The following is a 26102-nucleotide window of genomic DNA, read 5'->3' as shown; positions in this document are numbered from 1 at the left end:
GATAGGAGACACATGTGGGACACACCGTGGGGGAGAAACACAAGATCCAGCATCCCCGTGGGCTGGGAAACAAACGCAATCAGTCCTATGAGGCGTTCAAAAGGGCTCCGGTCTCCTTTTGTGTTTCTCATAGTGGAAAAAGGAGGTAATCCCTGGGGTTCTCCATCTGCGCAGGCAGGCAAGAGAGCTTGCTGGGGTTCCCCTAAGATAAGGAAATGGAGCAAGGAGTACATGGGGTTCATACAGGGAAAGGGGTCCCTGATACCTAAAAGTTCATAAAAGACATAGAAAAGACATTTTAGATTACGTTGCCTGTGCTCATTCATGAAAAGGCAAATTCATTCATGAAAAAGAACCAGCTCGTGTGGGTTTTTTGGTTATAGAAAGCTGCTTGCAAAAGGGCTGCTTTTGCAGGTGAGGAAGTGAGAGCAACATCGGATACAATTTATTACTCTGGGTTAATATGTAACAAAGGACAATGGAGGCTCAATGGAGAGAGACTGCTTGAGTTTTTTTAACTATTGTGAGGGAGGATAGACTGTATCTGTGTGGCTGAGGTCTATTTGAAAAGGAAAAACCAGGGTTCCTGTGAGCCTGTGGAACTCCTGGAAGAGGTCAGCTGTGTGTCAGAGCAATGTGAGTGCGGGGGTTTGCATGTTCGACATCAAATAAAGAGTAGTTCTCAAAGCATATTTAATGTAGGGATTAAAAAAGAAAGAAAGGGGAAAGGAGACAAAGCAAGAACAGACATTGTAATTTCTTGTGACCGCAATAAGGGAAAGAGAATCTGTAAGGAAGGGGATCACAAAAGGAGGCTTGGTTTCTGTAAACTTCAGACTGTTAAACAAACTCAGCAAAGGTCACAGCACTTATTAGAGAGAGATGGCATTCTTTCATTGCTATATTAGGGAAACCAGAAGGAATTTCCAGTAGTCTGGTCAATGTTGGAGTTTGAAGCAGCATCTCTTGCCAATTCTTAGCTAAGCGTGCTAAAGGAATTCTAGTTTCATGACTACATTCATTCATGTTTCATGCTTTCAAGTTTGTGTGATTATTCCTGGATTTTTGTATTGGATTTGATGCTGCCTTGTGTATCCTGATTTTTTTCTATTCCTGGTTTTTGATGCTACCTTGAATCTTGAGGACTATTTCATACATTTAGACTTTGCCATTTTCCCTATTTTGCTGAACTGCTTTTTATATAATATTCAATAAACTGGTTTGCTGATTTAACTTGGACTAAAGTGTGGTGGTTAAATACAGATGTGCTTGCTGCCCTGGAATACAACAGATGCATTCAACACAGAGCTGGATTGAGCCAGTCACATATATCAGAATCCCTGCGGAATCCCTGTGCTTAAGTCTATCCCAGATCACCTAACAAAGGAGTTTTGTTCCTCACCTTGGAACTATACATCTCTGGTTTTTTTTTTTTTTTTTGAAATATCATTTATAAAATACACATGGGTATAATCTATTTGGGACTTGTGCATATATGTTTTATATTAAAAATAACTAAACTGTGCAGAAATGGATATGCCTAGATATGGTCCAGCACTCATCAAAAGTCTTAAATAAAATATTATGTACATGTTTGTGGAACTTTTCCAGCTTTTCACTGTGAGGTGAGCTCATCAGTGCCGGCAAGAGGAGCCAAATGGAATCAACAAAGACCTCAACCTCCTCGGAAATCCAGGAGTCTTTGTTGCTAGGACACAAACAGTGCACTGATGAGATCTGTATGTCTTCTGTTGAACTGTTCATATTTGTTGTAGCCTGGCAAGAGCCAGAGGATTCGGAGGATGAGAGCGTTCAGAGAGATTTACAGACAGGTGGTCGATGGTGTGCATACCTTAGATCGTTCCTTAGCAACCAGGGAAAGTAAAATTGCTGTTTCCCTAGAGAAAGGATCTTGGGAAGATGAGCAGGGCAAGGAGATCGCAAGGGAGTGTAGATTAGATCTCAGAAAGCAGGGTGTGAAAGGTAGACAGACTAGGTCTTCCCAGCAGGCTTTGAGATCCAGATGCCTTAGGAATAATTTCATGGGAGCCTGGATGGGCTTATGCAGAGATGTTATTTTGTATTAAATATATATATTACTAGCTGTGCCCGGCCACGCGTTGCTGTGGCGTTGTCTGGTGGTGTCTGTATTTTATAGGCAGTGTGGAAGAGGCCTAAGTGAGGCCTAACTTTACCTGTCCCCTGGGCTGAGTGGGTTGCTAGGAGACCAAGTGGGCAGAGCTTAGCCTTCTAACTGGCAGCAATTAGATAAAAAACAATTATTCCTCTCCCTCTAATTAGGACTTTATTTTTCTTTTCTTTTTGTTGTATCAACCTAGAGGTATGGATGAGGGGTTGTGCTGTCAATTTTCGAGGTTGTGGGGTGTTTAGTTTTGTTGTTTTGTCGGTCGCCAGGATTCCATCACTCTTTTATATATATATATATATATATATATATTATACGAGGACTATCCACAAAGTAGGTTACGTTTTGGATTTTAAAAATGACAAAGTATAGGAGAAATCATTTACCATATGCAGCTGACACATTCCAATAGTACAATCTCATGTAATCCCCATTGAAATCTAGGCATGTCTCATATAGATAAATGAGTTTGAAAAGTTCTGCTCAAGTAAATTCCCCGCTTGTGTCCTCAGCTCTTCCCCTTCTCCCTTCCTGCAGCCTAGCCAAAACACTGCGCTGCCAGCCACACCCCCATTGTTGGAAACGGAGGAGAGAGGCAGCAAATTTACTGGGGCAGACCTTTTCAAACTCATTTATCTATATGAGATGTGCCAAGATTTCAGTGGGGATTATGTGAGATTGTATTATTGGAATGTGTCTTTCAGCTGCATATGGTAAATGATTTCTCCTATAATTTCTCCTTTTTAAAATCCAAAACTTAACCTACATTGTGGATAGCCCTCGTATATTTATATTATATATACAGTAGAGTCTCACTTATCCAACATAAACGGGCCGGCAGAATGTTGGATAAGCAAATATGTTGGATAATAAGGAGGCACTAAGGAAAGGCCTATTAAACATCAAATTGGGTTATGATTTTACAAATGAAGCACCCAAACATCATGTTAGACAACAAATTTGGCAGAAAAAGTAGTTCAATACGCAGTAATGCTATGTAGTAATTACTGTATTTATGAATTTAGCACCAAAATATCACGATATATTGAAAACATTGACTACAAAAATGTGTTGGATAATCCAGAATGTTGGATAAGCGAGTGTTGGATAAGTGAGACTCTACTGTATTATTATAACCGCTGCCACCAATTATTAAAGATGTTTTTATTTAAACGCTGCCACCAAATGTAAAGATGTTTATAATGCGGCCACCAGATGTAAAGGGGATTATCAACACTTGCCACCACTATGGGAAGATGCAGCCACTAGCTGTCTCAGAGAGGAGATCTTTTAAATTTTGTTTTTCTTCCTTCTTCTTGTTTGCTTTTGATGGTAATATATATATGACAGAAGCTGAGATGTTTGAAAGAACAATAACACGTTTATTCAGGCACAAAGCTTAGTGGTTACAGTAACTTGCTCTTTAGAGGCACTTTAGTTAAGAGTTGCAAAGCTAGAATGAGGTGTTTCAAACTTCTTAAAATGTCACTTCTTTCTTTACTGCTTTAACCTGCAGTCACCCTGTGAATTACAATCACAGATTATCTGTTCGTCATCAGAAGACAGACTACCTTAAAATAAGTCACCAAACTTATTTTAAACTGACTCAAAATTAAGCATTTGAGCCTCCCTGATCCCTTCAACAAAGGATCAGTCTTCACTGTACCTCATCAGGGCACAGACTAACTGCTCCCTTTTCAAACCTGCACTTCTCCACCAAAACGGCAGTTGGCTCCGCCCACTTCTCCATGGCAACCAACTCTTGAGTGCAGAGACGCAATAGCTGAAATATTGACTCTTTTAAAACACAATTAAACATGACATCTGTAAACCAAAAAATTCACACTTAATTACAGCTTAAATTAAGCCTTTCAGAGGAGAAACATTGCTAAAGGGGGAAACAGCCTCTTGTTCATATTACCAAGTTTTCAAGTCCATGGTTTTTGTATTGTTGTTTCATGTTCCTGCCTTTGTCTATGTACTTTTGAAGAGTTTTGCCTGGAAGTCTTTCCTGTGTCCATGTTCCTGGAATTACCTTGGATTATTTCTATGTTTTGGGATTTCTAGCTTCTATGATGTTTCCTTGGCATTTCTGAAAGACTTTCAATGAACTCTGGCTGCTTATATATATTGTTGTTTATATCCTGGCTGCTACCTTTGGATATTACCCTTTCACCCTCTTTTTATAGTCTTTATTCAATAAGCACTTTATTATTGGACTATTAGTCTCTGGTGGGATGCTAGGTGAACAGGTGCCTCAGGGCAAGGGTGCAACAATATTTATTACATAACAACCGCAATGGCTCTGAGGCTCACCCCTTTGTACAGACTGGATTTAGCCTATAATCCTTCCCTGGAGTGTTTTACATATTGTCCCAATCAATTTTGCAAGTCCAACCCCCTTCTCCGGGGTGGATAAATATGGATTGAATGAAATGGTATGAAAGGAGTATGAATGGGGCCCAATTGGGCTGAAGTCACAATTCTAAAATATTGAAACCTGGAAAACAACTACACTGCTGAACTGTAATTAAAAGTTGCCGATGAGAACTTTAACAATGATTAACTCTTGACATTGCTGACTTGATTAACAATTGGTGGAAAATAACATGTTTCTTGATGGAAAACAACATGTTTCCATAGTCAAAGACAATGCTCTTTTAGGTTAAGGAAACCAATATTTGTTAAGAAGAAAAGTCAACATCTGCCAGGAACTGATGGGAGTCGTGATGTTTCAGGCTGGAAAACAATTTGTCACTCATTTACAGCTTCTTCAAATTTTTGGAACAGCATCAACAGAAAATTGCTCTATAATACACCTTCTAATATTCCAAAATTGAAGAAGGGGAGATTAAAACACACATTTTGGTGCCTCAAATGATATCCTTGTTTCTGAGTATATCTCACCTTCTGATTTCAAAAATGGCATTAGTACTCCCCTATCAGCTTCAGTTTTTGAGATGAATATATGCAGAGCCGGTCCAACAATGAGGTGAATTAAGTGGTCTCTTCGGGCGCAAAACATACGGGGGTGCAGTCAAGACTGCTTTTTCTGTTGATTTCTTGTAAAACATGATGTTTTGGTGCTTAATTTGTAAAATCCTAATGTAATTTGATGTTTAATAGGCTTTTCCTTAATCCCTCCTTATTATCCAACATTTTCATTTATCCAACGCTTTTATTTTTCAGTGATTGGTTTGGGGGGGGGGGGGCAAAATTCTGTTCGCCTACACTTGAAAATTACCTAGGGCCGGCTCTGAATATATGCCATTGACCAGTCACCATCAGTTACATATCATGACTTGACTATTTCAAGATATTTCTTCCAGTGTTCAATTAAAATTTAATCTCCGGTAACTTAAACCTATTAGACTTTGCCCTATCCTCTGCGGGAGAAGAAAACAAGCCTGTCCCTCCTCTCTGTGACACGTCGATAAAATTAAATGTTAAAGAATGCAATAATTAAAAGAAAGAAAAATTAACAACGACATAGTTAGGAAAAAGGGGACCTACTTTCCAACAGAAAATATTATTAAGCAGTTTAATAGTTCAAATTTTAAAAACATAGTGAAAATAATCCCAAGGGCCAGCAACACTGGAAAGACCTGGACTAATGAAAAGGTGATGGAAAAAACATCAATAAACCAGGATGGTTTCGCCAAGAAAGCTATCTTTTAAGTGCAGTTGTGTTGGGGCTCGCTGCTGCCGTTTCCTCTTATTAATTAACCTCTAAACCCTCTGAGCTCCCCCCCCCCCCCAGTAAAACTCTGAAGGCAGGAGACCTTTGCAACAAGATTTATTGCTGGGTGAGCAAAAGGCAAATGCCACATTGAATTGATGTACAATTCAGTTTTACAGTCCGAACAGTTGAGTAGGTGCAACTTTTCTCTTCCTTTGTTCTCCCATGTCGGCAGGCACAAGGTTTCCTCAGCAGCTTTCATTCTCCCCGTTCTCCCCCTTCCTGCCGAGCTCTTTGTTTCCAGCTGGTATTTTCCCCTTCAAGGCCCTTCTCTTTCTGTCTTCCACCCTCCATCTTCCTTGGAGATCATCAAGCCCTTTGAATTTTCTCCTTTGTTGTTTTGACTAATGACTATCCCCCCTTATTGTCTCTTAATTTTGCATTTTCTTTATTTCTCTCTTTTGCCCAGCCCTAGCATTTGTCCCACCACATTTGTGGCTTTGACTTTTGCAGATTTGATTATTCATTGATCTGATTCAAAATGATGCTCTCTAGGAACTTCTAAATCTATAAATTAGAAACTTACCATGTACTGGAAGACCTAGAAATTCTTAGAGAGGTGTTTTATCTCAGGTTTTTTTTTTAAGCCAATTATTTATTCATGGTTTTCACGTTCACGGGGGTCTTGTGCTAATTAATCCTTGCAAATGCGAAGAGTTATTGTAGACATCTCATTGTGCTTGGGTAAACAGAGCAAATCTTCCAGATGTTATCGAACGCCACTACCCCCACTCCTAATAAAAAGGATTTATAGTCAGAGATTTATAGTTTTCCATGGTCAGCAAGCTAGAATGAAATGCAGTGGCATCCTCTCTTTTGCATAAAGTCATTTTAAATCTCTCATAAAAGGACATTATGTGAGTCGATGCCACTGATCATAGAATCATAGAATCATAGAATAGTAGAGTTGGAAGAGACCTCATGGGCCATCTAGTCCAATCCTCCGCTAAGAAGCAGGAAATGATTGTAATGATTCACATGATTGTAAATTTATTTATTTATTTATTTACATCACTTTTACCCCACACTTCTCACCCGTAGGGACTCAGGGCGGCTTACAACAGTCGGCAATTTACATTGCCCAGAACACATTCAATAAAACAATAACAAAATCAATAAACATTACAACAATACCACATCAATTAAAAACTCTATTAAACTCTATTTAAAACATGAATTATAAAATGTTGTTCTGAACTATGAAGAGCAAACTACTTTTTCTTTATTGTTCATTGGTGTGACATATTTTCTTTCTCTGGCAAGGCAGTGTGTGGGCTGATCAAACATGGACTATACATGATTTTTCATTTCGTCACAGAGATAAGAAATGTGATTTACTGTGTGTCTAAGAAACACACAGGGATAAACAACAGAAATGACCAAAAGTACAGTATGTACATGCACAGTATGTAGTCTTAACACCACTAAACCAGGTCTCCAGGTCAGCAATGTCCATAACATGGAAGAAAACAGTATAGAGGTTATAACAGTAGAGCTGAGCAACATCATGATTACTTCTGTGTACAAGATCCAAAAGAAGATTTTTGTTTCTCTTCTCCTGAGAACTCTGATAGGCATAAAGTGTGATAGTAATTGGTGACCTTAACAATCATAGCTAAGCTCAGGAGGATAAAGATGGAGAGGCAGTCCTCTCCTGGGCTGAATTGCATAAACAATTGCTTATTCATGATAGTAAACTCCTACCATCCTACAACAGTGGAAGATGGTACCGAGGATATAATCCAGACTTCCTATTTGTGAGTAATAGCATTGTGTAGCAATGCACTAAATCAGTGGGACCACCAATACCAAACACACAGCATCGGCCAAAAATATGCCAATTATTTATTAATCAAATGAAATCAGGTCTTTGTCCCTTGTCCCCTTCACTCCCCATCATCCCCAGACCTCTCACTCTCCGCTATAAACTATATTTTATCCCACTTTTATTACTATAAATCTATTAAACATGATGTATTTTACTTCTGGAACAGAAAAACATTATCCAGATATTGAGCATCTTAGGTTCACCCAATGGTGTCAGGGACAGTAGCTCTGATTCAGAAGGATCCCGATTCATCAGAGTCACTGTCTCTGGAGGTCATGTAGCCAGCGTGACTGCATGGAGCGCCGTTATCTTTCTACCATAGCGGTACCTACTCACATTTGCATGTTTTTTTAATTTCTAGGTTGGCAGAAGCTGGGGCTAACAACAGGATCTTACCCCGCTCCCTGGATCTGTTTGTTGTGTACCTTGTGGAATTTGGACTGTTCCTGGACTATGGCTCTTGATTTCTGGGCACAACCTCCTTTCTTGGCATTCTGGTATTTGGCTTTGACTCTGGACTGGACACTTCCAGTTGCTCCCTTGGTTTCTGTTTCTACCATGGACCAATTGGCTTGACCTTAAACTGTAATATTTTCTTTTCAGTGTTTCGAGGTCAAGGCCCATGTGTCACTCTGTCTGGGGAGTGATATATGTTTTATCACCACTTGTTCACTACAGGTGTATATTTCTTGTACATGCCACTCTTAATTAATTTTTTCATCATGTTTACTTTATAATGCAGTACGTTTACCCGTATGGTACCTGTCCAGCCAGCTTGGCTGACCTGCCTTCTCCTATAGCTCCCTCATCTATATATATAAAAGGGTAATGAAATTTGGACAGTGAGCAAAACAGCAAAACTACACATTGCAGAGGCATATGCTTCAGGGCTTACAGAACTGTGGAATAAACAAGGCAAACGTGGGTTTGAAAACAATTGAAGTGGACCAGATTTTATTGAGTTGGTCTATCAAAAAGGTTTCTTCAGTTTATTCTTTTTGTGCTATAATTTTGTGCCATAATTCAGTGTTGTCTGGTGGAAGGAAGAAAACAAAAGAGTCTAGAAAGAGAGGGAATGATGTGATGGATGTGCTTTTTTTTGTCTTTTATGCTTTCCCATGTTTTGTATCATCTGTAATGAAAGAAGGAGCATGAATTTATCAATAAATTAAGCAAACAGGAATACAGAAGGCTGCCTTATATTAAATTGGACTACTAATCCGGTGCTAACCAGCAGTGGTTCTCAATGCTTTCACATTAGATTGTCTTCCATTTCTACGTGGAGATCATGGAAGGTTTCCCATCCAAATACTAACTGGCTCATCTTGCTTAGCTTCTGGAATCAAATAAGGCAGAGGCTGACTCTCATGGCTCCATCCTATGAAATCCTGGGATTTGCAGTTTAAGTGATAGATTTCAAGTGCACATCAAACTACAAATCCCAGGATTCCACAGAACAGAGTCATGATGGTTCAAACAGAATTATAGTGTTATGATAATACAAGCATGTGATCAATTCCCCCCAGCATTGCAGCTGAATTGAAATCACAACAAATATGTCATACCACAACTCAGTATGCTATTAACATCAATTCAATACTTTTATCAATTCATTTGTTAGTTTTGATTCAGTTTTAATTTGCATTGTGCCATATTTATTGTTAGCCACCCCGGGTCCCTATATCAGAATAAATCTGGATTATATGGCAGTATAGAAAAGGATAAAATGAAGTAAATAAACAAATAATACAAAAAGTATTTCCTTCTGGATGAGGCAAACTTAGAAGAAGTCAAATCACAATGAAATACAAATCCCAAGATAGGAAGTTATTAGACTGTAAAGTCCAGGATTCCTAAGTGAGGATGGCCACTGACTTAGCGTATTTCATCGCATAATAGTCGCACCCTTTTGGGGAAGGCAAAATTGGTATTTTGCTCTTCTCTGCATAAAAGTTTCATTCTTAGTTCACTCACACGAGTGTGTGAATTAAAAGTGCAACTGTCCCCTTTGTAACTTGGAGGAGAGGAACGGGTGTGCAAGTTCACCACTCGCTAGCCTCTCCCTTCTAAGCTAAACTTTGAGGATACAGCCGCACGGGCGAATGAGGCTTTCATCCGCCCATGCAGCTGAGCTCTCACAGGTACTATTATGTGGCAAAAAAGCCACTCAAATGATTTTTTTCTCTGCTTAATAGTTGCCACCACATAATAGTTTCACCCCCCCCCCCAAAAAAAAGGGGGGCGGGTATGAAATGGTGAAATATGGTATTGCCCAAGATTCATCAGCTTCTGCTCAGATTAGGAGTAACATCTGCAAATGATATTTCTTACATATCAAGGTGAAACTAGGTTTGTTTTCCCCATAGTTAGTATTTGGATGGGAACCTTCCATGATCTCCACGTAGAAATGAAAGACAATCTGATTAGAAAGCATCGTGAGCCACTGCTGGTTAGCGATGGATTAATAGTATCCATAATGGTTCCCGCCAATGGTTTTCAAATAATTCCCTTTGTTCCAGGTCATCTCAGAAAAGATGTTTTTAACTAGATAATGCAATTTCCAATACAGTTCTGATTTAAAAACTGACTTGTTGCTGGACTTGGCCAACAACTCCAAAGAAAGGGAACTAATTGGGGGAAATCAGGATGTGGAGAAAGGAGTCAGGGGATGGGAGTGAAAAGGAAATTCACTCTCATACTTTACCTGCATTGCAGGGAGCATTGTACTCTGCCAGAGCAAATTCATCTGGAAGGAGAGGAAATAAGAAGACAAGATGGTTGGTGTTTTTCTACATGAAGGGTGTCAAAACTCATTTTAATTGAGGGCCACGTCAGCCTTATGGTTGTTGAATCCATAGGGCCAAATATAATATTTTTACATAGTGGTCGGTGTCTTTTAATTTTTATTCATTTTGGGTCCCCAGATGTTATTGAATGAGAACCTCCAGGACTTTTGATTACCCTCTGTCCTTAGCTTACTTCAGTTCCTGCAAAGTTCACAGAGCAACAGTAGTTTGCATTCAACTCAGCAGCTGGAAGTTTCCATTCAACTTAGCAAGAGGGAATGTGGACTCAATAGTACCTAGTAGTCAATAGTAGTTTACACTCATGTTAGCTGGGGAGAATCATAGAGTCATAGAATCGTAGAATTGGAAGAGACCTCACAGGCCATTCTGTCCAACCCCCTGCAAGAAGCAGGAAAATCTCATTCAAAGCACCCCCGAAGATTTAGAGTTTTTTCCTTCTCTGAAGGCGGAGAGAAAAGGAAACTGCTGCAGTACTTCTTCACTTGTGTATTATTCCTTATTAATTACTTTACTATCTTGATGACATCTTAATATTGTTGTGGCAAAATGTGTCCTGGGTTTGATGTCTCTGAACTACTCCACACCCAAACCCTTATGAATCCACAGGGATCTGTAGTTTTGGGGTATTTCTGCATGTTTTTGTGCATGGGGATGGGAGACTTCCTGTAGTTTTGGGGGCAAAAACTATCTGCAAATCCTGCCATTTGTAGTGGAAGGGCTGAGGGACTTTGGGGGGTGCAAAAGCCCTGATATCTGGCACACCTAGTCAACATGGCTAGAATAATCACCACCCTAGAAACAACGGCCACAGTGCCCAATCTGTCCTGCTGTGCCAACCCCAGTTCTCACCTGTTTCATAGTAATCATAGACTTTCACCAAGGCTGGCTTCAGGCCTTGGACAGGCACATCCTGCTCTATTGTGAAGGTGTAGCTCTGGGTTGCATTGGTCACCTGCGGAGGAGCAGATGATACCCATTAAAAATCTACCCTATAAACTCATGTATAAGTCTAGAAATTTTAGTCAAAAATTGGATGGAAACATCCCATTTTTGAGACCTATATAACAACAACAACAACAACAACAACAACAACAACAACTTTATTCTTATACCCCATCACCATCTCCCCGAAGGGACTAGGGTCGGCTTACATATGGGACAAAATGCCCACAAGATGTAAATATAAAACAATCCATTAATGCAAAAACACAATTAAAATAAGAACATCATAAAATATAACAATCCAGATAAAAGCGCAATTAAAATAAAACATAAAAATATACAACAGCAGCAACTGGAAGTCAATCAAAACAATGCTCAATTAAACTGTATATTCCCTTGCTGAGTTTACTGGGTCTCCCAAAAGAAGTAATCCTTTTTCTTTTCCCAGCCTTCTGCTCTGGACCTCTTTGCTTACCTTTTCTAAATAAATCAGGACATGGCTGCTGCTGGTTTCTGTTCGCTGCACCAGGTTATGATTTTCCAGCTGGAAAGAAGGCAAAATGTTGAACTGGTTACCCTCTTTGAGCAAGGGACTCAAGACATAATTCAAAACCACTTACTGAAGTGTGTAACAAAAATTTAAAGATAGCGATTCTGGTCAAATCAGAATGTCTTTCAGAATCAGAAGAAAACTACATTTCATAGAGGTTCTCAGAGTACAGTTAGGGAGTTATTCCAATGTTAGGCTCTGCCAAAAGCAAAAGACCACACTTCAAAATACAGGCATATCTTAGCTTAACAGTTTTTTCTGGCAGTGAGGGTGCGTTTACAGTGTAGAATGAATTCAGTTTGACACCACTTTCGTTGCTATGGCACAATGTTATGGAATCCTTGGAGTTGCGATTTTGCAAGGTCTTTAGCCTTCTCTGTCAAAGAATGCTGCAGTCTCAGCAAACTACAAATCCCAAGATTCCACAGTGCTGGCCCATGATAATTAAAGGGGTGCCAAATGGCATTACTGTATATACTCATATATACATCCAGCAATTGATCCTAAAAACCTGGGTTAACTTATCCATGGGCCAGTCTATCTTAATTTTCATCAAAAAATGGACCATTCCTTCTCCAGCCACTATTCAAAAACCTCTAGAGAAGAAGACTCCATCACACTCTTGGCAGCAGTGTCTTCCGCTCTTGAACAGATCTTATTGTAATATTTTCCCCCTAATATTTAGGTGCCATCTCTTTACCTGTGGTTTGAATCCATTAGGGCCAATTACCTTTCTCACAGACGGTTTCGATGGGATGTATCCTGAAAGCATCTTGACGTCAACGATGGCCATGTTAGAAACCGGGCGCTTGCCAGTGTAGCTGGGAGAAGAGAGGGAAATGGGATGGTTTAACAAACCAAAAGAGGTGGTCCTCATCCTTAATCTAGTCCTTAATCTCATCCTTAATCTAGTGTGTTATATCTTAATCAAGATATAACACACAAGAGCTCCACCTTCAAGTTGGTGAAGTAACCGCCAGAGTTTGGGAAATAACTTTCTAGAACTGCAGTCAGCCGTCCGCATTTGCTTGTGTTAGAGCAGGCGTGGGCAAACTTTGGCCCTTCAGGTGTTTTGGGCTTCAACTCCCAAAATTCTTAACAGCTGGTAAGATGGCTGGGGTTTCTAGGGGTTGAAGTCCAAAACATCTGGAGGGCCAAAGTTTGCCCATGTCTGAGCTAGAGGCATGACCCTTTGGTTGACTTCCATTGGAAGCTGATCATAGAACTGCACTGAAGATCCTACAGGAATGTTTTCCCTAGAAATCTTTAGGTTCTCCAGCTAAAACCCTCTAGCATAACTAGAGGAAATTGGCCATGGAGTCACACATGTCAAAATGCCAAATGTGGAGGGCAAACTGTACATCTCCCAAAACAAGGACAGTTGGCGTTTCACATTTCTCCCATCCTTGATCTAAAGCGCTTCTGGTCATCTTTACTAACTGGGCAGGTATTTGAACGCAAGTCTTCCCAGAATGCACCTCTCCCTATTTGTATTTCTTTGTTTGAAGGCCTGTGCTGCCCCTGCAGTTATGCTTTCTTCTCCTTCCTAAGACCCATGACCTGTGGGAGCTCTGCTTCCTACCAAGACTTGGAGTGGGGGTTCTTTTACCTGACATTTATTGCAAGGTTGAAGACTTTGTTGGCCTTGGGTCCGGTGCAGGTCTCAGGGACTGTGTGGACTTCCAGTGCAAAAGGCACCTCCTCCTGGCATGGCTGCACATTGTACTTCAACGTGGTCTGGAAAGGAAAGGGCACAATTTAAGCTTCTGGGATAATATTTATTTACTTACTTTATTTTTTATCCCACCTTTTCCCCAATGTATGTTCTACAATGCATGTACACTGCTACTGTTTTGTACCTATGTTTCTGTTCACTTGTAGGTGTTTAATGCTACGTACCGATATGTTGGATGATGGCCTCTGCTATGCTTTACCATGCTGATATTTTCTGGAGGGGAGCCTTGTAAATCAAGTTCTCATTAGTTGGGAATTTTTATCATTGTTTTGGCAAATTCATAGCCTGCTTTGGAAAGAACAGCAGCCAAGAGGTGTTCTGAATGACATGGTGGCCAAAAAGCAGATGACAGGGTGATCACTAGGAGAAACACTAGTGAAACCCAGGAGATCACTAGGACAAAACAAAGATGTACCTCCTAGTTGTCTGACCTATTTTGCTAACACAGCAGAGACCCATGAGCCATCATCTTGGAATTAAGTTCAGAAATTGCCAATAAGTGAAAGACAGAAACAGAGAAACGAAAAACCGGATTGTTTACACAAAAATGACACTTTGGATACTTGTTGCAGTCCCAAAAGGAAAGAATGTTGTTGGATGCAAATTGATTTTTTAAATTGAAATATGACCAGAATGGAGGAATTCAAAGAAATAAAGCAAGACCTGTTCCGAAAGGATATTCACAAGAATTTGGACAAGGCTATGATCAGACAGTATTTCACACCTGTTGTGTGTGTGTTTGTGTGTCTCTGATTGGAGACTAGGTTCTTTTTACCATACACCTGTTGTGAAACATAGTACACTAAGGGCATTGCTGACTATTGCAGCATCTTGAAAGTTAAATTTAGACTATTTGACCATAAAGACAGCTTTTTTTCATGGAGACCTAATAGGGAACAATGACTAGGATTTGAAGACAAGGATAACAACATCATCTTTCTGGCACTTTGAAGTGGGTGTTTCCCAAAGCAGCATGTACCTTCCTCATCCACTACCAAGTGCAAAACTTGGACCCAAAGGTAAGCTACTCTTGACCTAAAATTACCCAGCTGTGCCACACACATCCCTGCTGTGTCATTTGGCATAAGGACTGTCTCCTTTTACCTCTGGAAACTCACCTGAGCAAAGACGCAACCTTCCCCTGTGACTTCAATGCGATAGTCTCCTGGCAACTTGGGCACAGCTTGGCACTGAAGCAGGAGGCGGTTGTCTCTCTCCACCTGGAACTGCTTCAGGGCGTTCTCACCAGCATTCAGGGTCACTTGCACGCCTTTGCTGCTCCTGACGAAGGTCAAAGCGCTATAGAGAGAGAGGGCCTGCAGGGCCACCATAGTATCCTGAAACGAAACACAAGGCAAGGCACTTAGGTATAGAGTCTGAAACATCTTCAGAAAATTGTTTCAAGCACCAAAAGTCATAACCCTTCTACACAGACACACACACAAAATCTAAGTTAGCTTATGCCTTTACTTATTCCAGCAGTATAATTTGGCTACTACTGTTAAATAAAATGTCAGACATCTTTGTCCACCTATTGCCAATCACGCAGAAGCTGCTTGTGGCTTATCTACGGGTAAGGCTTTCACCATATCTTATGTTGATGATTGCAATGGAAGGAAAGTCAGTAATGGGAAGGCATCAGTGTTGAAAGCCATTGGCACAACCCGCCCATAGCTTTCATTATTAATGCCTTCCCACTACTGACTTTCCTTCCACAGCAATTCCAATATGCGGACAGTTACTTGGCCTGAGTGGGCATGATTCTCTTCCTGGTCAAAGAGGCAGAATTCCAGCCTCTTTGACCATACTAATCCCAAATTCAAAACAGCAGCAGGATGGACATGGTGTCGTTTGATAATTAGTATGGTCAAAGAGGCATAAAAACCCACTATGCAAGCCTTATGCAATAAAGTCCTTAGTTTCGGGGGGCCCAGGGGATTATTGCATTTTGACACCACTTTAACTGCAATGGTTCAATGCTTCCTGGGAGCTGTAGTTCTGTGAGATATGTGATTTAAAGGAAAAAGAAATCAATTTAAGAACAAGCCAAACTGTATTGAGGGCTTTTGCAGAATTTACAATTAAGGTGCATCTACGTTCGAATTAATGAAGTTTGACACTGCTTTAACTGCCATGGCTCAATGCTATGGCACCCTGAGATTTGCAGTTTTGTGAGGCATCAGCACTCTTTGGCAGAGAAAACGAAAGATTTTGTAAAACCACAACTTTCATGACTCTACAGTACTGAGCCATGACAGTTAAAGAAGCATCAAACTGCATTAATTCTACAGTATAGCTTCCCCCTAATTGTAAATTTCACAGAAACATCACTACTGGCCATGAGACTCAACCTGGGATGCTTCTTTGCTGTATATTAATTGCTGCATCATTTGCCACCAATAAAGCTCATCGTAAAGCAGTACTCTAAATACAGTCAGCTTTCCACATTCACTGGATTAGGGACCGAAGACCTCTGTAAAAGTGGAAAATCATGAAGAAAAAAAATGCTGTTCATTTGGCACCAAACCAAGCTTTTTGGAACCATATCAAGTTCCACACAGAACAATGTTCTGTCTCTAGACCATATTTTCTTTATGTTGCAAGTTCAGGATTTTGCAGTGATGCTATTTGGAGACAATGTTTCTGAGCAGGCTCCTTTCTGATCTGCACTGAGTTCAGGAAAGGGAACTCACCTGAGTCGAAGAGAACCCTCCCGTTGGGTTCTGTTGCTTGATCAGCCAGAGAACAATCTGGGTGGCCGTTTTCAAGTCATCCTCTGACGGTGCCGGTCGTTTGGTCAGGTAAGCCATGAGCACGTAGGACGTCATCTCCACTTCCGCAGATGGAGCGCGATGGTAATAGGATGGCAGATCCTCCTTCTCTTCTCCCAGTTTCTTAGGCCGTTGCCAGTGAAGGGAGCCATCTGATTGAGACAAAAAAGAAGGAAAAGTTGATGTTTGGCATGTCTGCAGATACGCAGACATGCCAGCACACAATCGGAGATATCTATGGACAACAGGCTCCTCAGCATAGAAAAATGCAACAAGAGCACCTCCCCATGGCCGGAGATGAGCATCACCTCCAGATGTAGGAGATGAAAAAGGGGGAAGACCTTTACCTTTGTCTGTGTATTATATGTCGTTGTTTCATTGTGTAAAAGGCATTGAGTGTTTGCCTTATATGTATATTCTGTAATCTACTCTGAGTCCCTCTGGGGAGATATAGCGGTATATAAATAAAGTGTATTATTATTATTATTATAGCATTTATTCTACTTACTATTTCTCACTATATGTCTTTAACAAGTTTAACTAATACTTAGACATAGACATACAGTCTAGAGATGATATATATGCATACAGTCAACCCTCCATAGCCACAGATTCTACATCTATGGATTCAACAATCCACAGCTTGGAAAAAATTAATTCCAAAAATAAACTTTGATTTTGCCATTTTATAAAAAGCACATCATTTTATTATGTCATTGAATACAATAGGACTTGGTATCTAGAGGGGTCCTGGAACTAAAACCCAGTGAATATCAGGGGGCCACTGCATGTGTGTGTGTATACACCAATATATATATTGCTGTTATGTGCCTTCAAGCCAGTTCCAAGTTGAACCTATGGCAATTGTATCATGAGATTTTCTGGGCAAGATTTGTTCAAAAGAGGTTTGGTTTGCCTTTCCCAGATTCCGAGGAAGTGTGACTTGTCCAAGGTCATCCAATGGATTTCTATGACTGAACAGGGATTCAAAATCTGGCTGCCTTTCTTTTCATGGGAGCTCACTGAAAACAAGCTGAACTATGTCCAGAGGAGAGGGACCAACATTTCCAGGACCAAAATCTATTCATCTCCAGGATTCTATGTGTCTGTTCTGTGATTCTATACATGTTTTGCACTCAGATCAGTCACCACAGCCCATGGCAGCCACCCTCTTTGCCTGCCTCCTGAAAGTGACCCTGGCCAGTCGAGGTCCTTCCCCATTTATTTGGGGCTCCGTTCTCACCTTCTTCCACAGCCACTGCATGGAGGAGGCGCAGCATCTCATCTCGCTTCTCCTCTTTCCCAGCCAGTGCAAAAGCATAAGCCATCAAGGCGCGGGTGTAAACGTTGATCTCTTTTGACTCTGCTGCTGTCTCCAAGCAGAACAAAGCATTACGCACCACAGAGTGCTGAGGAGGGGAGAGAAGAAAAGAGATTTGTCCCATGCCATTTTGCTAGGCTTGGCAAAAGTTCCTGACGGATTATGGGAAGGAAGAGGTAGGTACTTACAGTGACAGGCAGTGGCATCTCCAGCAAAGCAATGGTGGTGTAAGCTGAGAGGCTAACCTCATCATCAACCCCACCCTGGAAGAAAGAAGGAACCATTAAAGCCATAAAATACATGAAGACCCTCTCCCAAGAACTCATTCCACGAACAACATTCAACAGTCAGTTCTTCTAATCCACTGGGAGTAGAAGCGCAGGCCCCTTAGAAAGTGGGAAAACTGCAAGTTAAAAGATGTTATTTGTTGTTACTTTGGAGAACAGCCCTGGAAATGTCTAGATCTTCCAGTGCAAATTTACAGTCAACGTTATCAGATATTGACCATAGCATTGGGCTGGGGAGCCTAGAGATTTCTAAAGAGAACTCAAAATCACACAGGAAGACCTAGAGGTATCCTATGAATCAAATTCCCCAATAGGCAAACCTGGGTAAGTTAAATACTTAAATGTGGAGGGCCAACTGTGTAAATCTCCCATGAGAATAGTAAGATTTAGAGTTTGGAAACATTACTTATTTTACTATAAAATATTGTTTGGAGAATTAAACGAGTAACAGTCCCCAAAATTTTATTTACTTTGTTTTATACGCCATCCTTTCTCCATCATTGAGGGACACCGAGCAGCTAACATAAAGATAAATGTTCCAAGCTCTGGCTTCTGTTTCTATGAAATGTCCTAGTTTTTACTTCTGAACCTAATGGGTCAATCCAAATCTCAGTTTCAAAATATGTTTGCTTGTGTTCTAATTTTGTTTGTTGTTTATTCGTTCAGTCACTTCCAACTCTTTGTGACCTCATGGACCAGCCCATTCCAGAGCTCTCTGTCAGCTCTTAGGAATAACTTTTTGATGGTTAGAATTGTTTGACAGTGGAATACGTTGCCTCAGGTGTGTGGAGTCTCCTTTTCTAGAGGTTTTTAAACAGAGACTATATGGCCATCTGTCAGGAATGCTTTGATTCTATGCTCTTGCAGGGCAGGAGGTTGGACTTGATGACTCTTGTGGTGTCTTCCAACTCTGAGATTCTATAATTCTGTGTAAGTGAAGGCCAGTGCCCCAATGGACTGGGGCTGCATCAACCCTGTTGCCAATCTCCCCTCCATCCTGCTGGCTGTGGAGGCACCCTAGTTTGACATCAGCAGACGCGATAGTCAGATAGTTAAGCAGAGCTGTATGGTTAGAGGGGAGCAGTGGTGGTGACAGAGAGGACAAGCCATCCCTTTTCCCTGCGCTGATCCCTTTGGACAGAGAATGGGCCAAAACAATCTCTGTCCAACTACCACAAGTCCCCGGGATATTCTAAAGTTTCCAGCTGTCTCCAGGATGTCTCCCAAGTTTGCCTAAAGTCAAAAGATACTTGGAAAACCCCAGATACGCACCAGAAGTCATTGTGAGTTATGGGGGCAAAGTGGTGAATTGAGAATGAGTCTGGGGTTTGGGGCCAGATAGACCTCCAGTTCTGATAATAATCCCACTGTTTCCCACTTACCTTTAGGGCATTGTTCAGGAGGGTCCCACTGCTCTGGAAGCAGCCGTTTTCCTTCTGTCGGACGGCCAGCCAGGCCTGAGCATCGCTGATATGACTTTGTTCCACAAAGATGTGGTTCTTGGCCTGAGCCATGGATCTGAGCACAAACGCTGTCAACCTGCAAGACAAGGAGACAAAATAGACATAGTTTATTACTCTACCACAGACATAAGAAGAGGTGTAAGGCCAAGAACAAGCCATGAGAGTAAAGACAAAGATCCACCCAGCGGAAAAGTGTTCTTCCCATACATTAAGGGAACCACTGACCACATAGGCAAGCTGATAAAGACAACCTACAAACTATCTACAGACCCACCAAGAAAATGCAACAAACGCTACATTCAGCAAAGGACAAGAGGGATCCTCTCACTTCTGCAGGAGTCTACCATACACCATGCAGCTGTGGACAAGTCGACATAGGGACCTCCAAACGCAGCAGCACTGCCCGAATACGAATCAAAGAACATGAAAAGCCCTGCAGACTGACTCAACCAGAGAAATCAGCAGTAGCAGGGCACTTGATGAACCAACCTGGACACAGCATATTATTTGAGAACACAGAAATGCTGGACCACTTTAACAACCACCATGTCAGACTACACAGAGAAGCCATTGAAATCCACAAGCATGTGGCCAATTTCAACAGAAAGGAGGAAACCATGAAAATGAATAAAATCTGGCTACCAGTATTAAAAAAAACCTCTAAAATCACAACAGCAAATAAGGAGCAACACTCTGAAAACAGAGGAATTCCAGACATGACTCAATCAAGGGCAGCTAACACCTCTGAACAAAAGATTCCCCCAGGCAGGAAGAGGCCAGGACATGAAGCTTGCAAGGCCATGAATGCTAATCAAGGTGATTAATTACTGTCAAGACCCAGGCTGCAGAGCACCAATAATCATGCGCAGAGACCAGATTCTATCTAATATCTTTATTAAGGAATTATATAAAGTCAATAAAAACAAGTGAAGAATATAGTTCAGAAACAGACCTTTCAGGAAAGGCCAAATATTGTCCAGGAAAATAATGTCCAATATAAGATATTAAAGTCCAAAGTTATAATCCACTTGACCGAAACACACACCTTGCCAAGCAATGGTGTGGGGAATGACAGGGTCTTTAAAGTCCAAAGTAACTTGGCAACAAGGCTGGAAAATAGACTTGAATCTTGGCTAGATCAAAACTTGAAACGAGGCAAACATGAAACATGAACTGAGTCCAGAGAAGTCCGTGAAACAAGGCAAGGCTGGAAACTTGATCCGTGAAACAGGGAACTGGGGTACGAAGTCTACACACGATCTCTCTCCTCAAGCTGAACAATTGACTCCGCAAGGTTCCCCTTGCGGCAAAACTCCTATATAGGGTCTTGTTTTCCCGCCAACAGAACACTTTCCCTGGAGAACAAGAAGCGAAACCCAACTCTGTCCAGATGCACAACTCCTTAGAATTTCCCAAGGGAAGCAGACCTAATCAGCTAATTGTCTGGCAGCGATTCTGAGACTCCGGCGATTAGCCTCCCTGACTCCTCTATCTCTACTATAATTGTCCTTTCGGGAAAACGGGGGAGAATTCTGCCCAAGGCTTGTTTGGTTAACTTCCTGAGGACAAACATCCTCCCATGTTTTCCTCCTCATCTGCCACAATAGTACTAGGAACGGGACTACAAGGCCCATGAGACATCACAATTACAACATTCACACTGGCCTCCAACAGACAAGAGTTCCTTCTCCCACCCGGGACTTTCCAAAGATATATAAACCTTCCTTGCTTAGTTTTTTTCCAGCAAACCTCACAACCTCTGAGGATGCCTGCCATAGATGTGGGGGAAATGTCAGGAGAGAATGCTTCTGGAACATAGCCATACAGCCCGGAAAACACACAACAACCCATTGTTTATTTACTAGTTTCATTTCATTTCCAACAGGAGTAGATTTGCATATAGAGCTCTTGCTATCAGGAAGTTTTTCCTAATGTTTAGGTGGAATATCTTTTAATCGGCAACAGCATCCTCACTATCGTACTACTCTCCGACCATGCAACTGTGCTGATTCCCTAATCTGTGGTTCCATGATCCTGTTTCCATGTAAGCTTGTACCTTTGCCCTCCCAGATTTCTACATTTTTAAAAAAATACAATTTTTTCACAATTGCAGGTATGGTAAATCGTATTTTATTAAAATACTACTAAAAAGAAAAAAAATTGTCTTGGGAATAACATCTTTCTAGTTTACTGTTGCATCAACTTTCATAAAAGCCATTAATTATCATTAATTGTCATTAATTAATCCTCCCCAGAGGGTTTTTAATAATCTATCCCATTTTTATTACGATTTTACCATTTATGTGTTTTAAATGCAATTTTTTATCCTGTATTTTTAATTGATATATTGTATTACTGTTTTATCTTTTTATAGTGTGATTTGTATTATGTTGCCTATGTTTTGTTCTATGTTGTTTGGGCCTCTGCCCCATGTAAGCCGCCCCGAGTCCCCGCGGGGAGATGGTGGCGGGGTATAAATAAAGTATTATTATTATTATTATTATTATTATTATTATTATTATTATTAATATTGTACTTCTCTCCATTTAGTGAGTCCAAACGACATAACTATAAAAATAATGAAAAGTTACCATTAAACTACAAAATGAACAATATTATTCTTTGTTAAGCTGCAATTCTATATATATAAGTTTTAACCAAGTTTTTTTTATTTAAAAAGAAGACACATCTGCAATTCCTCAACACCGCAAAATGGCGTGGCTCTTTGAGATCTGAAGTTTTCACTGAATATCTCACCAGGCGTTTCCTGGCTCCCCACGTCGCTCTCCGAAAGTGCTGTAGGAGCCATCGGAGTGCTTGTAGTTCAGCTGCCGCTGGTAGCCTGAAATGAAGGGTGAAATACATTTAGATGTTACTTAGACTTCAACAGAGGTGACTGCCTGTGTTAGAAAGGGAATGATAGGATTAGATACTATATAAGTAGTCATGGTCCAGTTGGGAATATATCCTACATAAATATTGGGATCTTCCTATAATTTCTGTTTCAGTCTCCAGTGACCCCATGGATTTCATGGGGTTTTCTTAGGCAGGGAATACTTAGAGGTGGTTTGCCATTGCCCTACTTGGAATATAGCCTATGCAGCATCTTGTATTCCTTGATGGCCTCTCATCCAAGCATTAACCAGGCTGAACTTGCTTAGCTTCCAAGATCAATGGGATCTGGGGGCTTAAGGGCATTTACATGGCTGGTATTTTGAAAAGGGAGGCTATTATTATTGTTATTATTATTAGGCATTGAAATTGCCCAGATCCTGTTTCACATCTTCCGGACACCCAGCCAATAATAAATCTCTAGTACTATTTATTTATTTATTTATTTCCAGCAATTATACCCTGCCCTTCTCACCCGGGGGGGACTCAGGGCGGCTTACAACAGTTGTATTCCAATCCCAAATAGTCACTAGGGACAGAGATCTCCATTATAGTGAGTTTATTGATCAGATAAACTGCACAGTGAGCTTACACAAAATGGAAGCACCTCACCACATCTCAATCCAGCTTCTGTTTTTGTAGACATTTTTTAACTTTCAGAAACTTTTCCCTTCAGTGCACAGGCGCTATAAACCACTTGCCATTACATTATTATTGTATTGCTGTGAGCATGCCTTCTTCAACTCATTATATCTGTGACAGCTAATTAGCCTCCTCTTTTTTCCCATCATTTATCAGAAGATTTATGGCCTTGCTGTCTTAGGTCTTCTCTGCTAAAGAGTACTGATGCTGATCAAATTAAAAATCCCAGGATTCCATAGCACTGAGCCACGGCAGACAAAGTGGTGTCAAACTCCATTAATTCTATAGTTTGGAAGAGACCAAAAGGGCCATCTATTCCAAATTCCTCAGAGACATAGAATCATAGAGTTGGAAGGAGACCCCAAGTGCCATCCAGTCCAACCCCCTGCCAGGCAGGAAAGCACAATCAAAGCACCCTGACAGATGGCCATCCAGCCTCTTCTTCCTGCAAACAAAATTAAAGTTGGCAGCCTCACAACACTGGGATCACGACAATTCATCTCTTAATGTTTTCATTTCTTCAGTCACACCAATAAACCTAGTCACCTGGATATATTCAAACAGAAAGGAACCAAATTATGTTTCCCCTTCCTTCCTGCAGAAAACAAGAACAGGAATTTTCTCTCCTCACCAGACACTAGGTATCCAATAGCCTTGGACTTGATGTCCTCCGTCAGCTGCCTGGTATTATTCAGGTATTTCAAGATGTAGATGTTGGGGGCAAAAAGGGCCATGTTTTGTTCACCGCAACCATAAGGCATCCGGAGGAGCTGATGCAAGTTCTGTATGGCGCTGCCAAGAATGTCACCTGGAGCACAGGAAGAGTTGCAGATAGAGGGTCAGAATGCCAAGTAAGTAGAAAGTTTGACTAATGATTGGGATTTGTTTATTACATCTTCACAACAGTGATAAGAGTCTTTTGCCAAATGGAGGATTTGTGAAATAGTAGAGTGTTGCCAAAAGTAAAACTGTAATTAAATGATATAACTGAAAGGGAATAAAATCAGTGATAGTAACCATTTGATAGAGAGTGGGGAGCTTTTGGCTCATTTGTGCATTTTGCTTCTGCTTTTCTGTTTTGTTGTTTTTAATTGTTACTTGGTTGTAATCTTAGTGTAATAAATAGTTATTTTTTAGTTTTATATAGCTAAAATTCATGTGTATCTTTTTTTCTTGAATAAAAATTACTTATTTAAAAGACGGAGGTTGTCTCCAAGAAAGAAGGGCCACTATTCACAACAGTCATGCTATCACTGATAGTGGATGCATCTAGGGTTGAACACCTTTGATATTGCAACTTGATATGATTCCCAGTCTGAGCCATGAGGATTGGGATGTAGAGTTTTTAGATAAGTGTAATTGCAGCTATTCAGCAGCACAAATCCAACAGTGTGAGAGAGTAGCACTTACCTAACACACAGAATGAGGCCCTTGCTGACTCTTCCACCACATTTTCTGGTACTTTGAGGGAAACGGGTTCTGAGTGTGGGTCTTCTGTAAGGGAAAAAAAGAGATTTCAATTGAGCTGGTTGTCTCCCCTGGCACCGTTCTGCTATCCTTCCCAATGCTATCAGCCTTGGGGTGCGGTTTTCTAAGCTTCCTCTGTATTGGCTTGACTATCTCAATCTTTTCTTAATTTACATTAAGAATCTCAACCATTCAATTTGGAGAATATTTCCTAGTTGAGTGAAAGATCACATGTACCCCTACCCACAAACGTATTGTCTAAAAATAACTGTCAAAAATTGAACAGAGTACAGAAGGCTCTACACTTTTGCAAGATCTCGCAAAAGTTGGGAAAATATGAATATAAAATAAACTTTTTAAATACCGGATAGGACATCTCTAAGGAATCTCTAGGTCTTCCAGCATTACTCTTCTGGCAAGCATTGGCCATTGAGTTGTACTGGAGGAACTAGAAATGCCCAGAGAAGTGTTCTCTCTAGGAATCTTTAGGGCCCCATCTACACTGCCATATAAAATCCAGATTACCTGCTTTGAAATGGATTATATGGCAGTGTAGTGTCATATAATCCAACTCAAAGTAGATAATGTGGATTATCCGCTTTGATAACCTGGATTATATGGCAGTGTAGGAGGGGTCTAGGTCATTTAATGTGACTCTAGGGACAATGTTGCTCTTGAGAACTTTGAGATTCCTAAAGAGAGTATATCTATCAAATCTGTAAATAATCAAATTGACAAAAGCTAAATCTGCAAATGCAAATGGCCAACTGTAACATAAACGAAGTGGTTACAAAGTGGCATTAAATTAATCATCTTATGACTCACATTTTCAAAAAAATGGTTCATCAAATGTCAGCTGGGCCGATGGAAAACAATAAATTCTGTAGATGACATTAACAAGTATTTCCAAAATGTAAATTGTGCAGGAGGTCTCTATGGAGGTGTGACAGATGGACCTGAGTAAAAAATATCCCCAAGTGGCAAGAAGAACATGTTTCATGGGCAGAACCTCTCAAAGGTTTGGTTATTGACAGCATTCCCAAGTAGAGTGGGAACAGGCTTCAGCGAATACATCGTTAGCTATACATGCAGTTTCTTTATGTTAACACTTTTAATACATTATATTAAAGTCAGTTTAATATAATGTATTATATAGAGTCAGTTCCTTGACTCTGATGTTTATGGCAAGACCACAATAGGGTTTTGCCAAAGTGAAAACTAGAAAGGGTTCCTTTGCCCTTAATTGTTGTGGTTCAGCCAGAGGCTGAAGACGAAGGGATAGTAGTCAGAGGTTGTGAGGGATGATGGGCCTTCTGGTGTGGGAAATGAGGGGATTTTGGATCAGGATTCTGCATGGAAAAATGATTCTGTGTCTGGTCAGAGAGAAACGGCTTCAGAGCAGGGAGGAGATGGAGATGCTATGGCATCATGAGATAAGGATCTGGAAGAGAAAGATCTTTTCCCTGGGAAAACACCTGTGGTCAGTAGGAGCCTGAGACTCGATCTTAGGGA

The 26102-nt window shown here is 40.7% G+C and overlaps 1 protein-coding gene across 1 annotated transcript in view; it reads right to left on the bottom strand.

Annotated features, from left to right (window-relative positions):
- Positions 1-5926: 5926 nt before the first annotated feature.
- The window catches only part of LOC100564843 (alpha-2-macroglobulin), a 76721-nt gene continuing 56545 nt past the window's right edge, over positions 5927-26102 (bottom strand). Inside the window, exons 23-36 of the mRNA XM_008105773.3 lie at positions 24534-24617; positions 23755-23931; positions 22347-22431; positions 19509-19665; positions 18028-18102; positions 17762-17927; positions 16441-16670; positions 14866-15084; positions 13622-13749; positions 12743-12833; positions 11938-12006; positions 11370-11472; positions 10418-10459; positions 5927-8845 (exon numbers count right to left, since the gene is read on the bottom strand). Of these exons, the coding sequence (XP_008103980.1) occupies positions 8820-8845; positions 10418-10459; positions 11370-11472; positions 11938-12006; positions 12743-12833; positions 13622-13749; positions 14866-15084; positions 16441-16670; positions 17762-17927; positions 18028-18102; positions 19509-19665; positions 22347-22431; positions 23755-23931; positions 24534-24617 (1652 nt within the window). The 3' untranslated portion in view covers positions 5927-8819. The remainder of the gene's footprint in view (positions 8846-10417; positions 10460-11369; positions 11473-11937; positions 12007-12742; positions 12834-13621; positions 13750-14865; positions 15085-16440; positions 16671-17761; positions 17928-18027; positions 18103-19508; positions 19666-22346; positions 22432-23754; positions 23932-24533; positions 24618-26102) is intronic.

This window comes from Anolis carolinensis, chromosome 2, assembly GCF_035594765.1.
Source record: "Anolis carolinensis isolate JA03-04 chromosome 2, rAnoCar3.1.pri, whole genome shotgun sequence".
NCBI classification, from domain to species: Eukaryota; Metazoa; Chordata; class Lepidosauria; order Squamata; family Dactyloidae; genus Anolis; species Anolis carolinensis.
The sequence above is the reverse complement of the archived record's forward strand: the minus strand, read 5'-3'. Positions and strand labels throughout refer to the sequence as shown.